Source organism: Chamaea fasciata, unplaced genomic scaffold (genome assembly GCF_029207755.1).
Source record: "Chamaea fasciata isolate MVZ Bird 193981 ecotype frontalis unplaced genomic scaffold, bChaFas1.0.hap1 SCAF_6, whole genome shotgun sequence".
In the NCBI taxonomy this organism is placed as follows: Eukaryota; Metazoa; Chordata; class Aves; order Passeriformes; family Sylviidae; genus Chamaea; species Chamaea fasciata.
Window position 1 is genome coordinate 13,947,587 of NW_027094091.1, and position 19,774 is coordinate 13,967,360.

At 36.0% G+C, this 19,774-nt stretch overlaps 1 protein-coding gene across 6 annotated transcripts in view; it reads right to left on the reverse strand.

The window, feature by feature from the left end:
* The window catches only part of RAB28 (RAB28, member RAS oncogene family), a 62,801-nt gene that overhangs the window by 18,556 nt on the left and 24,471 nt on the right, over window positions 1-19,774 (reverse strand). Inside the window, exon 5 of one of the 6 annotated variants that reach the window (XM_066185472.1) lies at window positions 1,553-3,349. The exons of the other annotated variants lie outside the window; for them this stretch is intronic. Coding sequence (XP_066041569.1) covers window positions 3,198-3,349 — 152 coding nt within the window. The 3' untranslated portion in view covers window positions 1,553-3,197. Of the gene's footprint in view, window positions 1-1,552; window positions 3,350-19,774 lie in introns of those variants that run through there. 6 annotated transcript variants of the gene reach the window in all.

Below are 19,774 nucleotides of genomic sequence, written 5' to 3' on the forward strand. Positions count from 1 at the left end.
AGGACAGGATTCTTGCCTAATAACAAGCATGTTTAATGTCTGGTAGATGGCAGGTCGTTTTTAAGATGATGTTAACCTTTGCAAATACAAACAGCATGCATTTTTTCATACAAAAGTAAAATTTCTTATAAAGGGAAAGAACAAAACACCTAAGTTTCTTTTCAAAACTAGGATGACAGATGACTGGCTTACACAGCTTGAAGAGACAGTTAAAGCGAAAAAAAGAGTATTTTTTTTTCCCAACTAGACATTTCCCATTTTCATTTTTAATAAATCCTTGGCAGAAATTCTTGCAACCATTTCTCATTTGACTGAACAGACTAAGACTACAGCTGGAATCTGATCCCTTGTGTTGGGTACCTGTACCACTTATCCCTACCCCTAATGCCAACATTTTTGGAAACAAGCATCCAGAAAAGATTTTATTATTAAACTAATACAGATTTGAGCCACCTTATTTTAGGATTAAAACATAACTGGAACTACTCTTTCTTTTTCTTTTTGAAAGGGTATTGTAAGGCCATAGAAAGCAAGAGAGGTGGATGAAAAGCATTATTTGCTGTCTTCTCCCCACCCTGAAACTCAAGTGGCTAAGTACACTGAAGATCTATGGAGGCAGCAGACACTGAACTCCGAAGGCATTAATCGAGGCACAAGGAGTTTATGCATGGTGCACACACCTCTGTGCAGATGATTTCATGACTTATCTCTGTTTACTGCAGTGTACAGACCTAAACAAAAACGTCCTTAGGGTAAGCTTAAAAAATGAAGTGGGGCTGTGAATGAAAGAACATGAAACACTTTTGTGCATTCTGGTATGGAGAACGAACAGCCTGGCTTCAGCAAACTAATGCTACTCCCTCAAAAGTATAATCTCATAAGACTTTAATGTTCTCTAATTTCACACCTCTGGTTAATTAGTTTTTACTTTTCACACAAAAACATATCCTAAGATTACAAGCTTCTCCTAGAGAGAAGACAGGTTGTTCACTGTTGCTTTTTATCCAGTCTGTCAGATTCTTAGATGGCCCTGGTGCCAATTTACAAAAGTTTTACAATTAGTAATACATCATTTGCTGACTAATTTGCTTCCCAGTAATACCATTCTTGTTTTTACAAATGGAAAATGAAAAACATATGAAAAGATAAATTAATGCCTTGCTAAGATCACAGGAAATAACACTGAACCATCAGTTTACTGCTTGGTGCACTAAATTATCTTTCATCTTCTTTTACACTTGTGTTCACGCTTCCTAATCTTTGTGCCAATGAGAAATTTAAGTTATTAAGTTTAGTTAAAGGTGTTAATCTAGACTCAAACATCCCTATGAGTAGCTATTTCCTAGAGACAAGGAGAAATGAGAAAAAGCCTAGGACAGGAGAACACACCCCAGATGAATTTTTCTTGCTATATTAGTTCAGTCATAAAAATCACAGCACAGGCATGGTGACCAGCACAAGACGGGAACACAGCTGAAAATGTTTATTGAATGATGCTGAGAAAGCAAAGCAAAGAAAAATAAGCTGTGTTCACACAAACCATAATCCCCAATGCCCAGCACCATGTAGATAAATTCCAGTCCCCACAGGCACACTAAAACACTGGCATTAGGTAAGCATATGTTTAAGGAAATTTAATTTATAATTTCATTATAAATATATATACAGCAAGAGCATTAGTGTGACCATCTCTGAGAAACAGAAGTTCTGTTAATGAAGAACCATAATTTAAATACAGTAGAGCATGAAAATATGTAATAATTCTTTTGTATCTCTGAAACTCTAGTTGCAGCATTTCTTCTCAAATTCTTAAAATTTTCTGTAAGTAATAGATATGGCATTTCACTTTTTGGATCCAGCATCCTTCATAAACACAGTAATTAAGCACACACATAGAAAAAATCAAGTTCCGAGAAAGAGATCATTTTCTAATCGCCAACATTTTAGCAATACCAACAAGAAAAACATTATACCACTTAGAATGAAGATTTTCACTCACCAGTGTAAGACTACCCTTTATAAAGCAACATATAAGCAACACAGAAATATTTGATTCATAATCTTTTAAGAGAATTTTTAACACTGCAATATATTTTTTAAATGTTCATTTGCACTACTACGGACAAAATAATTTCTATGTGACTAACTTCAGAAATCACATTTCTCTTTACATTAGACATTACTGGGTTTGACAGTAGTTTTCAAAGTTCATTGTAATGAATTTCAGTGACTGCCCCAGCACTTTAAAACAAGACTTGCTGACAGGAAAAAAAAAGAACTCTTCTCTGATTCAACATTCAACTATTTTTATCAGGATTAATGGAAGTTAGGAAAAAAAATGCTTAGATTGAGCTTAGCTGAGCTACTAGTGACAAACTGCTGGGCCCAAAGGCTTTTTTCAAAAATAAATTTCCTCCCTATATTATTAAAGATATGCTTTAGGACAGAGGTTAAAAAGGGGTAAAAAACAGAAAGCCTATTTTCTACTAATCTAAATAGAGATATTATTGTTTCGGTTGAATTTAAAATTGCTTAAGGTCAAGAGAGTGTAAAAAAAGATATTATAGTAATGCAATTTCTGAAATTCTAAGTTGAATGAAAATTAGTTTAAGTGTTCCTTAGTGCTTTATTGAAGACATGAAGTTGCAATGTACTAAACATTCAGAAGATGGTGCTAGTCTGATATATCCACAAGCCATGGGTAGATCAGCTTTTCTTCATCTCTTTCAAATATTTTCTCTAATTTTCATGTTTCTACTACATCATCACTGAATTTATCAATACCAGGACAAGGTACAGTCATCATCAGTTAAGTATTAAGAGGACTACTAAATTATATCATTCTAAAACTCATGAAGATTTACAGGATTGACAGGCATAAAATATAAAGCTCAGTATAATTTCATAAACTCAGGGTCTTGGGATCTTTATGAAAACTTACACAACATTTCTTACATCCTGCCTTCAGTCACTCACATCTGTCTCCTTCTGCAGTCACGGTTTCAAGACTACTGATCCCAGCACCAAAGTTTGGGGAGTCTCACCTGTCCCACTCCTGGCTCTTCATCCCCACCTTCATGCCACAGTGTAACTACTCTTCCCTCACCTATTTAGGAGGCCATGCAACTCCTGTGAGCTTATGAAGCTCAGTGAGCTGATCCATGTTAAAAATAGCCATTTCTTTTTGACTGCTCTGTTTAACCCAGATCAAGTCTCAGATCCGATTTCCCGTGAAGCAGTGCTGGTAACTTCAGGCTGCAAACGGGCTTCACCACAAGGCCAACCAATTGTGGAACTGCAGCCTCCTTGAGCTTGCGAGGACTGAATTCCTTCTCAGCACTGAAAAGGGCTGGCAAGTTAAAACAGTCTCATTACTGCATATGAAAAACTAATTTTTTCATATTATTAAATAATATGAAAATTATAGATATCTATTTACTAAGATATGAGATGAAGTCTGTAGCTATAGACAGAAATCAAAACTAATTCCATCTGCCCTCCCCCAACCAAACGCCCACAAAATCTTGGAACCGATTTCCAGTTCTGCCTATAATTCAAACATTATACAGCCCTTCCAGACTAAGTACAGTTGGACAAGTACTTTCTCCCAAAAAAATAGTAAATCTGGACATGTTAAAACATCAAGCAAAAAGTCTTATCCTTACCTAGCAGTTCCTAAAACAATGTTTTCCAAATAATGCATAGGAACATATCTCAGAGTAATATATTTCATGAAGCCATGGAAATGAACTATTAATATCAAACTTACTTCTATAAAAAGCATTTACCAAATAAATAACAATTCCTCACGCCAGCTTGACCCATCTTGATGGCTACTGCTGCATTCACCTACACAGTCTCTTTCCACAGGTATGCTTCCTGTTGACTTCAGGCCAAAAGGTATGTTTGGCTGTCCTCTCCAATGTGATGCTTTTATCCAATAGTCTGAATTACTTGTCCCTACCAGAGCCAACCCAGGTCAACTCCAGGGCCCTTCCATGCCTGATTTCTTTGTGGCTCCAGCAGATGTAATAAGGAGTTGGAGACAGTGCCTCTCCTACATACCCCTCTGGGAACTCTCCCACAACAAAAATTATAAATGAACGTGAAATCATTCACTGGGATATAAAAGCAAGCCTTAAATGTACAAAGATCAGGCCAAGTCAGTATTACTGTTATTACAATAAACCTCCAGCATTAAGCAATTTCAAACATCAATTCTTCTTCCAAAATTTTTCAATGTAGAGACAAGATTGGCACATATCTGAGAGAAATTACTCAGTTACTAGGCAATTTATTACTGCTTAACTGTTCCATGTGTATCAAATCCTGTTTAACAGCAGCCCAGTTTTTCTTCCATTTGGAAGCTTTCATAACTAATTATTACTAAGCCAAACTGATTTCAACTGGCAGTTAAAAAATTAATAGTGCAACTGAACTTTATATTAAATGACTTTTTACAAGAAAAAAAGTGAGGCTGCTTAGTAAATAAATATAACATACTTCAATTAACTACAAAAGGAGAAATTAAACCCAAGCACATTCAGATCCATGATAGTAAATTTATCGCCTAATTCTTAAACTGAGCCACAGCATCTCAAAGACTAAAAAGAACTGAATTCAAACTATTTACTCTTAGCAATATGATGATTTCAGAGCAGACAGTAGAAATGGAACAGTACAAACCTCTTACGCATTTGCCAATTCACATATTTCATTATCACAATCTAGTCATCCAGGCAAAAAAAACCCCACCTGAGTTTTAATCAATACATCAGTTGGTTCAGCATTGTCTTGAAAAAATGTTCTTACCTCCAAGAAGAGTGAGCATATAGCTCATTTCTCCTTGACATAAATTTCTATCATGACGTGAACATGTGGTCCAGAACTTCATTAGCTTAACAGAAAGCTATTATTGACTCAGATATTGAGGAAAAGCTACAAAAGCCTTTTCCCAAACAAATTTAAAACATCAAATAGTGGACACACTGAGACGGATTATACTAATATTGCAACTTTACTGTATTAACCAGTCTCAGATGAGCAGAAGGAACCAAGTCATCAGGCTAGCTATAAGGCACTGAACAAAAATCATTAACAACCTTGTCCAAGACTTTAAAAGCTATATAATGCATAAAGGAACCATGGGAATAAGAAAAGGACTTTATACACAATTTGTTACAAATCAGGGCCCATATTCTTCTCAGAGTTAACCCAACCATCTGCCTAAGCAAAGCAATCCAATTCCCTCTTTTTGCTTCTCTCTCACACACAAACAGGAAAAAAAAAAAATTAACCAAACCAACCTCACACCAAAAAGAAAGTAGATGGTTCTGCAGAAGAGCCAGGCCTGAAATCAGTTAGAAAAATTATCATTTCTTTAGTAGCTTAAGCTACCATAATTGCAAATCAAAGGGATGGTCTTGGCTTTTCCTGGGCTACTGGCTGAGCACTTCCAAAGCTTCTCGTGTGTGATAGCACCACTACAGAAGAAAAGGAACCCACACGTTCATTCAAAGAACTCCTCTTTGTTCTCTTCATTTGAGGCTGGATTAGTGAACAGAACTCACTCCGTGCTGTGCTACCACAACTACTGATGACAAAAGCAAAGGTGGCTGAAGTCAAATGAAACCACCCACCTCAGACCAGGCTGTGTTGTGGGAAACACATCAATGAGAACAGCTAAATTTGAACACATGTATGCACTCTCATAAGTTTTTGTCAGGATTCATTTAGTTTTGAAAATATTAAGTAAGTAAGTAAGTTAGGATTCAGCTGAAACTTCTTTTTGTAAACTGTTTAACTCTTATTTTCTAAAACTTCCTAAAACCAAAGGTGATTTTAACAGTTCCTGCATCATTCCATTTTTGTTAACTTAAAGAAAACAGCTACACCTGACTTAAAGCAAAACTTAGTTGCTGAAAGTGTATTTTCCCAGACTATTTGGCCAGTCATGACCTCAAACAGTGAAACAAACCCAATCTATTTTTTATAGTTTGGAGTCTTCAAGGATCAGTAGTACTTCCTTTGCTAGGTTTGGAAAAGGAGAATTTGCGTCAAGAAGTTAACAAGTCCCTTGTAAATAACTCCAAGATATTATCTGCTAAAATTTTAGCACAGTCCTGCTGATGACCTAATTTGTGACTTAGAATAATCCTCCTCTTCTAACATACATTAAGAGTTTCCACAGGCACAATTTCCGTGAGTGAAGTGTTCCAAATTAGTATAGTAAAGAAACTTTTTTGATTAATGGTTAAACATTTGATTAGGCCATCACTGACCACTCTTTGACAAATTTATGTCAACATCAAAATTCCATTTAAAACATATTAATAATAAGTTTTAATAATATCAAACAACACATTAGATTCTTAGAACTTTTCAGTATCACAAATGTCTTTAACATAGTCTAGGTAAGAAACAGGGTTTTCAGAAGAGTCTGTGAGATTCACACAGTTGAACTGGTTAAGAGCAGATACTATAAAGAAAGAAAGCCTAAAATTAATCACCAGGGTCTACTGAGTACTCAGTACTTCTCTTTGTCCCCCAGACTTCTTAATTACTTTACCAAAGACAACTGTATTGAAAAATAAATAAGACTGTGGAGCAACCACCAGAATCGAGACCACGTTCTCTCACCTGCACTGTTCCAACCAACCAGCTACAAAGTAATAACACATAAATATAGCTACACAACGGAAGGCATTGAGGTCAAAACTGCAAGGATGTGCGGAGGTGTTTTGTTTACTGTCCTAGAGGGATGTTTTGAGCTCGGAGTTGGGGAGAAGTAGCTGTAACAGCTTGAGAGAGTGAATTTGGGGGGGTTTTTTTGTTGTTGCTGTTTGTTTTTTTTTTAATCTGGTAGTTGAAGGTCTGGCATAGTCCATGCCAGCAACTTCCCTTAAAGAAAATTCAGCAGCAGGTACTGAGGCAGGAAAATAAGAAACAGTACAACCATAGTGATCACTCCTTGATATACACCCCACTTTGAGGCAGCCTGAGTTCCTCAGCCTGACACTCCATCTCTAGTCTGCCAGGAATACAGCTGAAATGATTCATAGCCACTGGTGGGCCAGCCCTTCACAAGTCTCTGTGGTTCCTTTCTGAAGCCATGCGCACTTCTGGCTTCCACAACGAATAGGACTTCCACAATTTCGTTGTTCACAATGCGAAAAAGTAATTTAATCTGTTTATTTTAAGCTTGCTGCTTAATAAAAAGGCATGAGATTTCCTCAGGTTTGTATTGAAAAGATGCCATGTAATTGTCCTCTACCCTCTTTTCATGGTTTTATACACCTGTTTGTCTTTTTCTGACTTCTAGGAAACTCAATCTATTTTGTCATGCCGCATATAAAAGCTTTTTCATTCCTCTGGTCATAATTGCTCTCCTGTGTACACTGGGATCACCTAAATTTTCCTCAGTTCTTGAAGATAATTCTGAGATTCATATCCAAAATTCTAATCCCAGTCTTACCAGAGCTTTGCAGTTTGGCACCAGGGATACACATTGTGTTAGAAGGAAATTACGCACTTGGCATTTTGCTTGTCCTACTTGTTTTTCCTTTCATTTCAGAAGTGACAGTAGGAAATTTGTAGGGAATTCAAATGAAACATAAAAATGAGACATCCAACAAACTGGAAGTGATAAAAAAGCTTTTTGGGTTCCTGCTTTCTAATATTATGAAGTCACAACACACTCAGACATATAAGGAGAAAAAAATCACCAAGTAACTTTAAAAGAATTTACATTGCAACCCAACTCATCTTTGCACAGACAAATGTGCAAAATGAATGCCACACCAAACCTTTGAACATGAGATATTTAGCTGCACACCAGAGGCCACACTGTTGGGAGCAAAAGTGGATACTGAAGGTATTTCCACAAGTGTAGAAACCCCAACACAGCAATGCAACAAATACCAAGAGCAATGATGGCACCAGTTAAGACAGGCTGTAATCTGCTAAGATTAAAAGCCAACAGACACTCCAACAACCTCAATTAAAAAAAAAAAGAAAAAAAATGCAGCTTTGAAGAAACTTCAGTATCATCTCTGCAGCCACACAAAACATTCAATGACTACAGCCATCTACCTGACATGCTTCCACATCCAGATGCATACTCTGAACAAGCACTGACACAGTAAGCATGAACCAAGTGAACTCAGTATGGCCACACCCCAGAGTAACCTGGTGGGACAAGTCACCCCTGCTCTGAGTGCCCCCAGACATCTGGGAAGGCCTTGCAGCGACCACATATCGTTTCTGGAATAGACCAGCCAGGACAGGATCAAAAAAACCTGCTCAAACAAATTCCAGACATGTGTATACATGGATATTAGGTCACAGAGCATTTTACACTCTAGCTCCACCATCCCCAATATCAGTAAAGACAAGATGTTCTTGAAGGAATTGCTTTTAGTTTTTTCTTTCAGATGGTGGATTGAACAAGGAATAGTCTAAATCGTGACTCTTTCTTTTAAATATTCAGCATCTGATAAACTCCCTGCCTGTTTCTGTTCAACTGATTTTAATCAGATTTAGTAACCTGGACTAAAAAAGAGAAATCCTATGATTACCTCAAAATACTTAAATCATGAGCAGGACTATAATGCCTGCAAAATATGGCACAAGGGAAGTATTATGTTTAGTCTTGGAACCTGGGAATTTCAATGAACAAGATCCCTCATTAGAATCAAACAGGGACAGATGTACTTACATGTGGGTGGGCATGGGTGGACATCAGCCCCTCCAACCTCTCTAATGAGCAATTTCCTCAGATTCAAAGAAAAATTTCATAAAAAGTTAAAGAGAAATGGCAACTTGCCTCCCATTACCACTGGTCTAACTGCTTGAGCTGCTGGTTCTATAAAAAAGGTTTTTTTCAAAGAAAATTATTGTTAAAACCATTTGGCTGAGAGTGAAGACCTATTGAAAAGTACAGTCAAACTGGCAGCTTGCTCTTAAAATTTCCCCCACCACTTTTATAAGTATCGTTTTGCTTGTGGCTTTTAACAGCTGTTCACACACATCTAAGCTAGATGTGAACTTTTATTTTCCCAAAACTAAATGGGAAGCTTTAAACAGCATCTGATTTAATTTTTTTTTAATTAAAAGCGGAGGTTAAAAGGACTATGGAAATGGATGATGCAGCTGTGCTGATGCTAGGGAAAAGAATTCCAGAACAAGAAGTGAGGTAGAGTAAACACACAAAATAAGTTTCCCTACACTAAGTGCACACCACGCTCAAGTGTTTTATTAGCTAAAGAGAAGTTAACTCTGTTTCTTCAGAAACATTTTCCAAAATTAAACTAAATTGTATTTTGAAAATACAACAGAATTGTGATGTCTACTATGCTTTTCCCTCAGACCAATCCTAAAATTAATTCCAGAATAAAGTGGTTTCACAGGTTCCAATGTTATTCACAAATTCATTTAGAAACGCAGAAAACTCAGACACTCAAGTCAGAACTAGCTCATTAATACTACCATATATTTACTGTTTTGGTTATCAGCAGAACTGAATTTGCCCTGCACTTAGATATCTTCTTGGATGCATTAAACATTTAGAGTTACATTTGCAATGGTACTGAGAGACTGAAAGATGAAAGCAGGCATTCCTAGGGGCACTTTTTAAAGAACCGAAGCAACTACTGGGCAACTACACAATGGTTTAAGCCCATTTGAAAACCCCACCAGACAGCAGTCCACATTTTTAAGCACCAGCATACTCACAAAAATTCTGCCCTCTTGGCCTAATTACTTCATACACAGCAATAAATACTAAATTCTAACAAAAAAACCCACAGAAAGAATAAAAATGCCACAGCTTATTTCTACTTGTACATGTTAAGTATAAAAGCACACGATGACAATATAACAATTCTGGATATCAACACATATTTAAAGGTCTATTCCACGAAACTTCTTACAAAAAACATAAAAGCAGCTCTCAGGCAGAAAATTCATAGGGTTATGAAGGAAATGCCACATTAATTCATGTGGATTATGTACCCTGTAGACTGTAACAGCTCCAAAAGAAATCTTCTTCAGTACACTGGTAGCGCTACTACTTAAACCAAAAGAATTTAGTAGTTCATCCATCAAGTTTATAGAGAGGAGAGAGGAGAGAGGAGAGAGAGAGGAGAGAGGAGAGGAACCCTGGCATATCGGGCTGATGAAGCAACACTTCCAGGTCATCTATAGATGAAAAGAAAACCAACAACATTAAGAACATTCCCTTTGCACCAAGCACAAGGGACAAGGCCTAAAGAGCATGAAGAAGACGAAAAAGTGGGAGAAACAAGTAATCCAGCATGAATAGCAGAGCCTAACAGGGAGAGGCAGATGGAAACTTACAGTGATGTAGTCATTTTTTTTGCCTCCCTTGTCCCCCGCATACAATAAGCTTACTATAAATATGAAAATCTGAGCTAATCAAAACCAGAAATCCAGAACATTCTAGTCAGGTCAAATAAAAAATATTGCAACCTGGATCCCTTCCTGGGTTTCCCCTGGGACAGTATCTTCTGGGATATTGTCTTTGATGATAAGAAGCTTTGATTTCTGTTCGGTTAGTTCAGGCACAAATCAAGTCAGGCAAATGAAACTCCAGCCACAGGTGAAACACTCAATGCAGGTGCATATAAATTACATTTGTGCACTTCAACTATTCAAAAGCAGAAAATAACAATTCACCACAGGTAAACACAATGATATAGCAAATCTAGCATTAATGTTTCTGACTCTCCTATAAAAAAAAACCCATGCTTTAAGAACTGACATTATTACACTGTACACGACTTGCAGATAAAATTATTCAGAGTGCACCAATTCACATGTTTTGTATTAGACAGAGAAGAAAAGAAACTTTATTTCCAGAACTGTGAAATGAATATAAGTCACTTTTTGTTTTATTTCCTAATAATACCGTCCTCAGCACTACAAATAAACTAATTATCAGAGTATCACTCAATGGAAAGGTAGAAAGAACTATCAATGACCAATATACATTTTGCTGAAATATACAGTTTCTTAATATTCCACAAGTGAGCTGGAGAAAAAATTAGCCAAGCAACTTCAGAAATGGATACATGCTACCAACGTGACAGAGATTCACCCACGCTATAAAAAGCTCCAAAATGGATGGCTCAGAAACAGAAAATGCCTTGCTACTACAAGACATTTCATTGTCCATAGAATATCAGAAATCCTTTCTTTTCCCTACTGTCAGTTATTATGAACCTAAATGTATGAGAAGGTAGCTCCCAAAAGGTACACAGAAATTTTCCTGTCCTGAGAATTCTTAGCTGGAAGTGTTCTCCTCAGATTAAACAACTACAAAAGCATGTGGTTTTGTGATGTAATAAATAAGGTATAACACAGTGAAAGTAATCAAATTCAAATTAAAAGAAAGCATTCAAATGAAAAGTATTTCCATCAATAAAGCAATATAATCTGCTGAGGACAAGGAAAATGGTTTTATTGCAGGGTTGCTCAGTATTCCGTCTACACGTTGGTTTCCTAATCACAGACTTTGTCAAGAACTGAACTTGGTTTACTAATGGCAGCAGGGCTTAGGATGTTAGCAGTCTGTGCTGCTTTAGAGAAAAACTGATGGCATTTCAAAATTATCTGCTCTAGTTCAGTCTGAAATTTGAACATGAACAAGAGGTAGAGAACAAAACATTATGATCTGTGCTGTGCAGACCAAGTCTGATTATGAAACAAGGCTTGTGCCTAAAATCTCTGAAAGCAATCTTGGTCACACTGATGTCAAAAGCCAAACAGTACTACTGACAATGGAACTAAACAATCAGTTTTAAACGTATGGTTTTTCAGTTCCCTCTCAAAGCAGACCAGATCTTAAAGCTTATCCCCAATAATATGTCAATATGACAAAAAGAGTAGGGTACTGTTCCCTGCAAACATCATAATTAAAATAATCTATGATCATTTATTTCAAAAATAAGAAAAAAGGGGAGTTAACAGTTGTTTTGGTGACTCTGAAAGACCAAAACAGTGCATCTGTAAGTATGCTTCAACTTTAGAGAAACAATGTACAAGATATTTTTCTGTCCATATTGCTCTCTAGTGTCCTGCTTCCATTATTAGTTCGTTGCCATGCTCTAAGCTTAAAAATATGACGGAAACTGAAGGCTTGTTTCAGTGCTTTTGAAGGCAATAAGACTGCTTGGAACAAGTGAGGGTAAGTGTATATGGTGGGATTGTGATGTTGCTATAGTACTCTTTCATGAATAGTAATTACTCTGCAAGTGTGTAAAGCAGACAGGCCCAGTTGCATAAGGCTCAATGCAAGTTTTATGAACTGCAGAAAAGCATGATTAGTATGGGGGGAAAAACATGTTTCACACTTTTATTGTAAAGAACATGAGAATCTCACAAAAACTGCCAGAACAGATGTTCATAAATTGGGCCCTTAATCTGCAGCACTTTCCAGGTTTTAAGCTATATCCACTGGTCTGTAGAATATATTCCTCTCTTTTTAATATAATTCTTCTGTTTAGTTTTTTTAATAAATAAGTTTATGACTTTAGTAGTGTTGCCAGCTGTTCAATTTGATTTACTGTCAGAGTCTGCTTTAATATATAGTGGCTTTTGTGGCTTACCCATATAGATTACATTTTAAGCTTCAAGATATCACTATAAAGCAGCTGGAAAAAGTGCTGGCTGTGCTCAGAAACCAGCGTTATTGCTGTAGTGATCAACCACTGAAACATGCAACTAGACCAGTAACCATTTTCTAATAAACTTTTGTATACAGCATTCCCAAAATAAAACTGCAAAACTTACAGTGTAAAAGCAGGTCATCTTAACACATGTACTTTAAGAAGCCAGCCCAATAAAATTGCTAAATTATTAATTAGGCAGTATATTAGCTGGCAATAGAGACCTCTACAATGACTGCTCTTTATTCTTTCCTTATATTGTTTCCTTTACTTCTACTGTGCAGCTTGAGACAACTTAAGAAATAAAAGATTTTAGAGCTGGTTTATACAGTGCTCTCTAAAAATTTTCTTTAAAAATTTTCTTTGAAGCAGTACTGAATATTATTGGGAAAGAATCATCACTGCTCTGCACACTGAACCATTTTCAACATCTCAGAGTTACAATACAACCAGATTAGGCTTCTTTTCTACAGCATCTGCAAGTACACAGGGTAATGTTATTAAAAAAAACTACCACAACAGTGTACATAGAATTAAATTTAAAAACTCTGGAAATTCTCTACAGCCAACAGTGTACATAGAATTAAATTCAAAAACTCTGGAAATTCTCTACAGCTGAACTATTTCAGAACTATCCATCAGAACTACTAGGGCTCTTTTATTACACTAAAAATTACTTTTTCTGCTCAAAAAGATTCATTTTTCCATATAAAACTGACTCCCTAAAAAAAATTCCAGCGAAGAGAACCAAATAGTTTGATTCAGAAAGATCAGTATGGTGCCTTGTGAGAAGGTTTTTTGTGCTTGTCTTACACTGTTATTTTCTCCCAAGTTTAGATTTGCCAGTTGGACAGTATCCATGGTGTATTACTCTCACGAAGTCCTATCATACCTAAGGGGAAGGCAGACCTACATCATGAAAGATTATAATGGGAAAATAAGACAAAAGCTAAACCAGCCTTTCTACCCATAGCATCAGGAGCAAAGCCTGTAGGAGAATGAAGAGAGAAACATACAAATGCAGATCCCATGAGACATCACAGTGGCATCTCCAAAACGAAATACGTCAAGCTTTTCCATAATGCTTTTGAAGGGAGATTACGAAGTAGACTCCAACATAACACCATTTTCTATGTTATGAGCAGAACATAAAAGTATTTTTGAAACAGTTCAACTTAACGGCATGGCCAACAACACCTATTCACTGCTTTCTTCTGCATGCTTACACAAAATTACTTTCCAAAGTCTCCTGTAAATGTATAAAGTAAGGTTTTAGGAATGAGGGTCTCTCCTTCTGTCCACAGTATCAAAGGTGTGCTATCTGTACAAATCATGGCTTTTCCAGCCTTCTTGTTAAATTATCCACCACAAAAAAAAAAAAAAAAAAAAAAAAAAAAAAAAAAAAAAAAAAAAAAAAAAAAAAACACACATCATCATTATATCCCTGGATTCTTCAAAAGCAAGCTTTTCCAAAGACATTTTACTGTTCTGTATGTTCCATTCAACTATTTAGGCTGTAGCTTTTTTTTTTAATTCTTTTTTGTTTAGCATATGAAACAAAAAGCAATAGTCCTGATGCTAGTTTTTAAATGGTATGACCCAGGTATCACTGAGTGTTCTCCAGTCAAAGTCAGAAAGAGTTGATGTTATTCCTCTTTCTGCACATATTTCAAAACCTTACCATCACATACTAGTATTATACCAGCATGATATATTCCTGTTATCACACATAATTAGATAAACATATTGGACAATATTTACAACCAAAGAAAACCTTCATAGTATACAGATTTAAAAAGGTAATCCACAAGAATATTAAAAACTAGGGGCTAGCATGAAAACACCAGAGTAAACTTGGAGTAGCTCACTAAATGTGCTCTAAATTTACTCCCATGTAAAAAATAAAAAAATTTTATCTTAAGCACTACTTTCGAAAAAAACTAGCATTAAAAAAGCAAAAATATGTCATGATAATTTCACAGGGAACTCAGTATTTTTGAAATTACTAATTTACCATTCATCATCACTGTACTCCACCCTCCTTTTTCAGTAGGATTTCAGTAAGATTAAGTAAATAAGATTGCAGTAAATTTTAATTGATTTTTAACTGAATTTAACGGTAAGTCTTAGATCTCTCCTTTGAAAGCAAGCATATTTTGAAGTTATCCTCTGAACCACAACAGCTGGAAGCACAGAGTGTAAATAACAACAATACTCTCTGCATATAACTAGCAGGCTTATCTCAAATATCTGTTTGATACTGCCAGGTAGTTACTCCCATGGTAACATCTTCACAGTCTCGTATTACACACACATAAGTAATGCCATGTCTTTTTTTTTTTTTTTTTTTAAATACCATTTTTGCCCTCAAAAAATCATGAACTATAAAATACACACAAGTAGAATGCAGAAAGAAACTGCAGCACAATTGGTACCTCATCAAAACACACCTTCTCAAGTACTGGAACAATGAAAAACTCGTAACTTTAAGTGCTTAATATGCTTAAAGCTCTATCAAAAAAGCCACACATTTAGCAGAGTACACATGTTCCTGTACTGAAACAGGTATCAGAAACCCAAAATGTCTCAGGAATGGAGCTATAACTGTGGGCAAAACTTGAAATGGTACCATTAATTTCCACTTCCCGTGCAAAACTCCAGCAAACATGATGATGTCCTGACAATTACGCAATTTAAAGATATACATACAATGCAGTCCCTGTAATTTTTCTTCTTTGTTCTTAAATCTGCGTGCACACCATTCATACTATACCACAAAGACAGTGAAGGTTATCCATTATGATTATTCCTCATATTAGCATAGACTATCCCCCATTCTCTAAATTGAAGTGGAATAACTGCTTACTTCCAATAGAAGTCTGGGGGGGTGTTTTTTGTTTGTTTTTGGTTTTTTTTGTTTGTTTTTTGGTTCATTGAAATCAGTAGAAAAAGCTGAAGTTTTCCCTGCTGATCAGGAATAAATTTCTCTTCCACACTTTCTGCCCATACAGAATATTAAATATATTTAAATACTACATGCATTTCAGTTGAAGTTGCAGAGTACACATAAACACTGTACAACTGTTGCTATATTTATCAGTCTGACTCTTAAATTCTAAAGCTTTAAAAAAAGATTAGTTTACTGACTTATCTAGCTTTTAAGTAGAAAATAATGTTACAATAGCATTTGTCTTTTCCTCCATTTTGTCCAAAATCCTAATACTAATGCCCTATTCACACTCGAAATTTGGTTATCCTCTCTCATCAACTTCCTTCAATAATAATATATGAGAATATATTTCCACAGTAGCTAATGGAGACATTCCTACAAATCAATGTGCTGCAGTGATACAGAAATAAAAGCTTACTTCACTGTAATGATGCTTCCAGACTTCCCTCAAGTCAGGTGGTTACTTGCAGTTAATGATCTGTGACATACCACACAAGTAGTCCTAAAAAGACTTATTATCCACTGCATGTGCAACAATATTTGCTTTATGGATGGCTAAATGAATGAAGACATTCAATGTAACTGTAAAAGTAAAATCAAAAGAAAACTTACAAGTAACATGTTTTCTTTGAGTAAAAGAGCTGTGAACATTTTCCATTAATACTTAACCTTTTGCTGGAGCAGTGCAACCACATATAATGCTTGAATCCATAAAGCCCAAGAGCAGCTCAGGGTTAACACTGATTAACTACCCCAATCAAATGTTATAACTTTTAAAAATTTCAGAGAGTTTCCCCCACTAGTGAAATCAAAATTGCAGTTATGTCATGTGGCAAAGGTAGGAGCAGGACAACCATCAAAGAAAAGAAATTCTGCCCTGTTTTAAAAACAGGTATTTTTTTTTCAATCCAATAAAACAGACACAAATCTGACTGGGTTTTAAACTATGTATATTATGCTCCACTGACTTCTATTAATATACTAATAGAAAAGAATAGCAAATTAACCTAAAATAAGCTCAAATCCAACAGCACAGTATCTCCCATGACTCTCAGACTGTGCAGACATTCACACATTTTCTGTTTATAATTTTTTTCATTTACTAGACTCAGCTTTTGTCCACCATATGTCCACTGTAGATTAACTATTCCCTTAGGTACAATTAAGGGCTTTCCATTTGTTGTAAGAAGACCTAAGTATGAAGGACGCAGCCAGAAAAAACATTTCTACCTAAACCAAAAACAGAAGCACATTCAGTCTGAACTATAGTTTATGCAGCATCTTTTTTTATTGGGCGTATGTCTACATTGCTAAATAAACCACAGACAAAATCCATGGAAACAGTAAGAGATCTCTCAGCATTGCATTTGTGTATTATTATAAAAATATGATACATATACTGTTCTAACCTTTGTATTTAAACAGTTTACTTCTATTTGCATTTTTCAATGACATCTCTACAGATTTTTCTCAATTTAAGCATAACTGTTAGGGAATGAGAATATATTATTTAGTGGCACTTCTGTAGCATTGGTGTTTGAGTTCCAACTACACTAACAACTGTCTACCAGGTCCTTGAACTTGGTTGTGGTTCTTGGTTAGTCACAGAAGGCAAAACTCAAGGGCAGAAAACAAAAACCTCAAGTTCAGCCTCAAGATTTTACATGTAGAAAGAGGAAACCAGTTTATTCATTGTCACTAAAATAAAAAAAGTGTAGCCCAAGAACTGTTTATTAGTTGGAATAGTTAATGAATATTTGCACTTTCTTGTGAAAGCAAGTTATGACCCCAATGAGAAAACATTATTTTCTGCAAATAGTTTGCACAGATCTAAACTGCCCTGGTTCAAATGAATGTAAATTGACAGATTTTCATAGAAATACACCTGTTTATGGCAGGGCTCTGTCTAGCTGTACAAATCTCAAAGTCAGACAAGCAGTACAACAGTAACACATCTTCCATGTGCAAACTGTGTATATTGTTCAGCTTCAACCCTGTAATGAACCCCAGACTGCAGCAGAACACAAATCAAAAAGCAAGCTCACTAATAACTAATACTATCTGGACTTAATACAGGCATTTGGTAAGGATTACTAATTATCTTTTCAGCAGCATGAGAGAAAGGATTCACTGTATACTGTATACATGCTTCAACAATGGCGGCAGCACTCTAAGAAAGGCCAGAAATTGAAAAATTTGACTTTAATCAGGTGACTTATCAGCTTTGTATCCATTGCCTTCTCATCCAAGAGATCATTTTGTGAAGGGTTCTGATAGACGGCTCGAAGTAAAACATGGGCTGATTTGCAACCCTTTGCAACAGATACACTTATCACAGCAAGTCACATGAAGACTGGAGCCAGAATGGAATACATACGCATAGATCCTTGTAATCTTTCCTGCCAGGTGTTTTCCCTTCACAGACAACACAAAATGGCAAGGTAAATACTACACAAGAGCAATAAACCTTTCTTCTTCTGTTCTGTACAATGTTCTGTGAGCTCAGATCCTTTCCAAAGAGCAGCACTTGAGGCTCAAGCTCTCTCTACTAATCACAGTTTAGCAGACTTTGTCCACATGGCAGTTTAACAGACATAATTAAATAGATCTCTTTAGCATGGATGGTACCCAGCTCTATTAATGTTAAGCTAAGCATGATTCAGGATCAAAATCTTGCAAGATAGATGCTTTCTCAAACAAGCAAGGCAGTTTTCTCCCTCAAAAATGCATGTGCTTCTAGGTAGCTTCCACTGCTAAAGTAATACAGAGCACGTTGAGACATGGAGTTGGATATATAATATTATGGTGAATAAAAGATCATTTTCGCCTGTGGTTTTCCCTTCCATTTAACTTCAGTTTCTTGCTAAAAGTAATTTTTAATAAAGTTACCTGACCATTGAAACAAATAAATCCATAAGATTGCAATTTTCTGTTTGTCTTACAAGCTGGTTGAGACAAACATTCTATACATATTTTTTAAAACAGGGTATCATTCTACATTTATTCAAATGAGTTGCACAGGACAAGGTTTTCTTTTTAGGGGAGTCTCTACATGTAAGTAGTTTACCCTCCAATCCCAAGAGCATGTCAAAGGCTCAGGTGACCTGCTGTCAGGCATACAGGAACTTTAGTTCAATCAAGCATAAGACTCTAAAGAACAGGGGTCTTCGCATCAGCTGCTCAACACTTGTCTTAATTAGAGATGAAGGACCTTAAAAGAGCAAGCCCATGGGAAGCAAGAACAGAAAACAGGGAGGTTGGCAGGGACAAGAGAATGAATTCATAGCTCTGAATTTAAATAAAAAGGGTTTTCAAAGTGAGTATTAATGAAGAAACCTTCTGAGTACAACAGGGGAGACTAAATATATAATGCAGCAACAGAGTCAAAAAGCAGACTGGGCAAGTCCCACGACCAGCCAGATTCACACTAGCACGCAGTACACCAAATGTTAATTTGTAGCTGGGCTGAAAAATGCTTCTTTCTGTGCTCAGATAAGATAGGTAAAAACATTTTATGTTGTACATAAGGGCAAGTTAAAGGGTACACTAAAATGTAACCTTTAAACTTCACAATGTAACAGCATACCACTTCCTGTTCAGAGATAGCACTCCAAGATCAATTAATCATGGCTAAGACGAACAAACGGTCAACATTCTTAATTAGTGTTGATGCATTCTCCTCTGTGCCCTCATCTGTCATGAAGATTGTTTAAAAATCTGAGTTATTAGTCTTTATTGAGGAGTGGATCTGGTTAATATCTCTAAGAACAGAAATCATTCATCTAGCCACTATACACTGGTACCTGATAATTCCTACCCCCTATATAAGCTACAGATAACCACTGCCCTAAGACCATCTTGGTAGCTATAAATCAAAATGAGTATAGCTCCCATGCAACCTGGGTTAATTTTTGTTTACAATATATCCACTGAAAATGCTGGTATGACACTTGAGGAGACTGCTTATAGATTAGTGCAGAAGAAAATATATAAAGCAGTCAAGGTAGAAAGGAAGAAAACACATCAGTCATATGAAGCATGGTAAACTCTCTCTAATTCACACTTAATGACTAGAACATCCATTGTGATCACTGAACTTTATCAATACCTAATTTAAGCAAAGATCCTAAGTGCACAA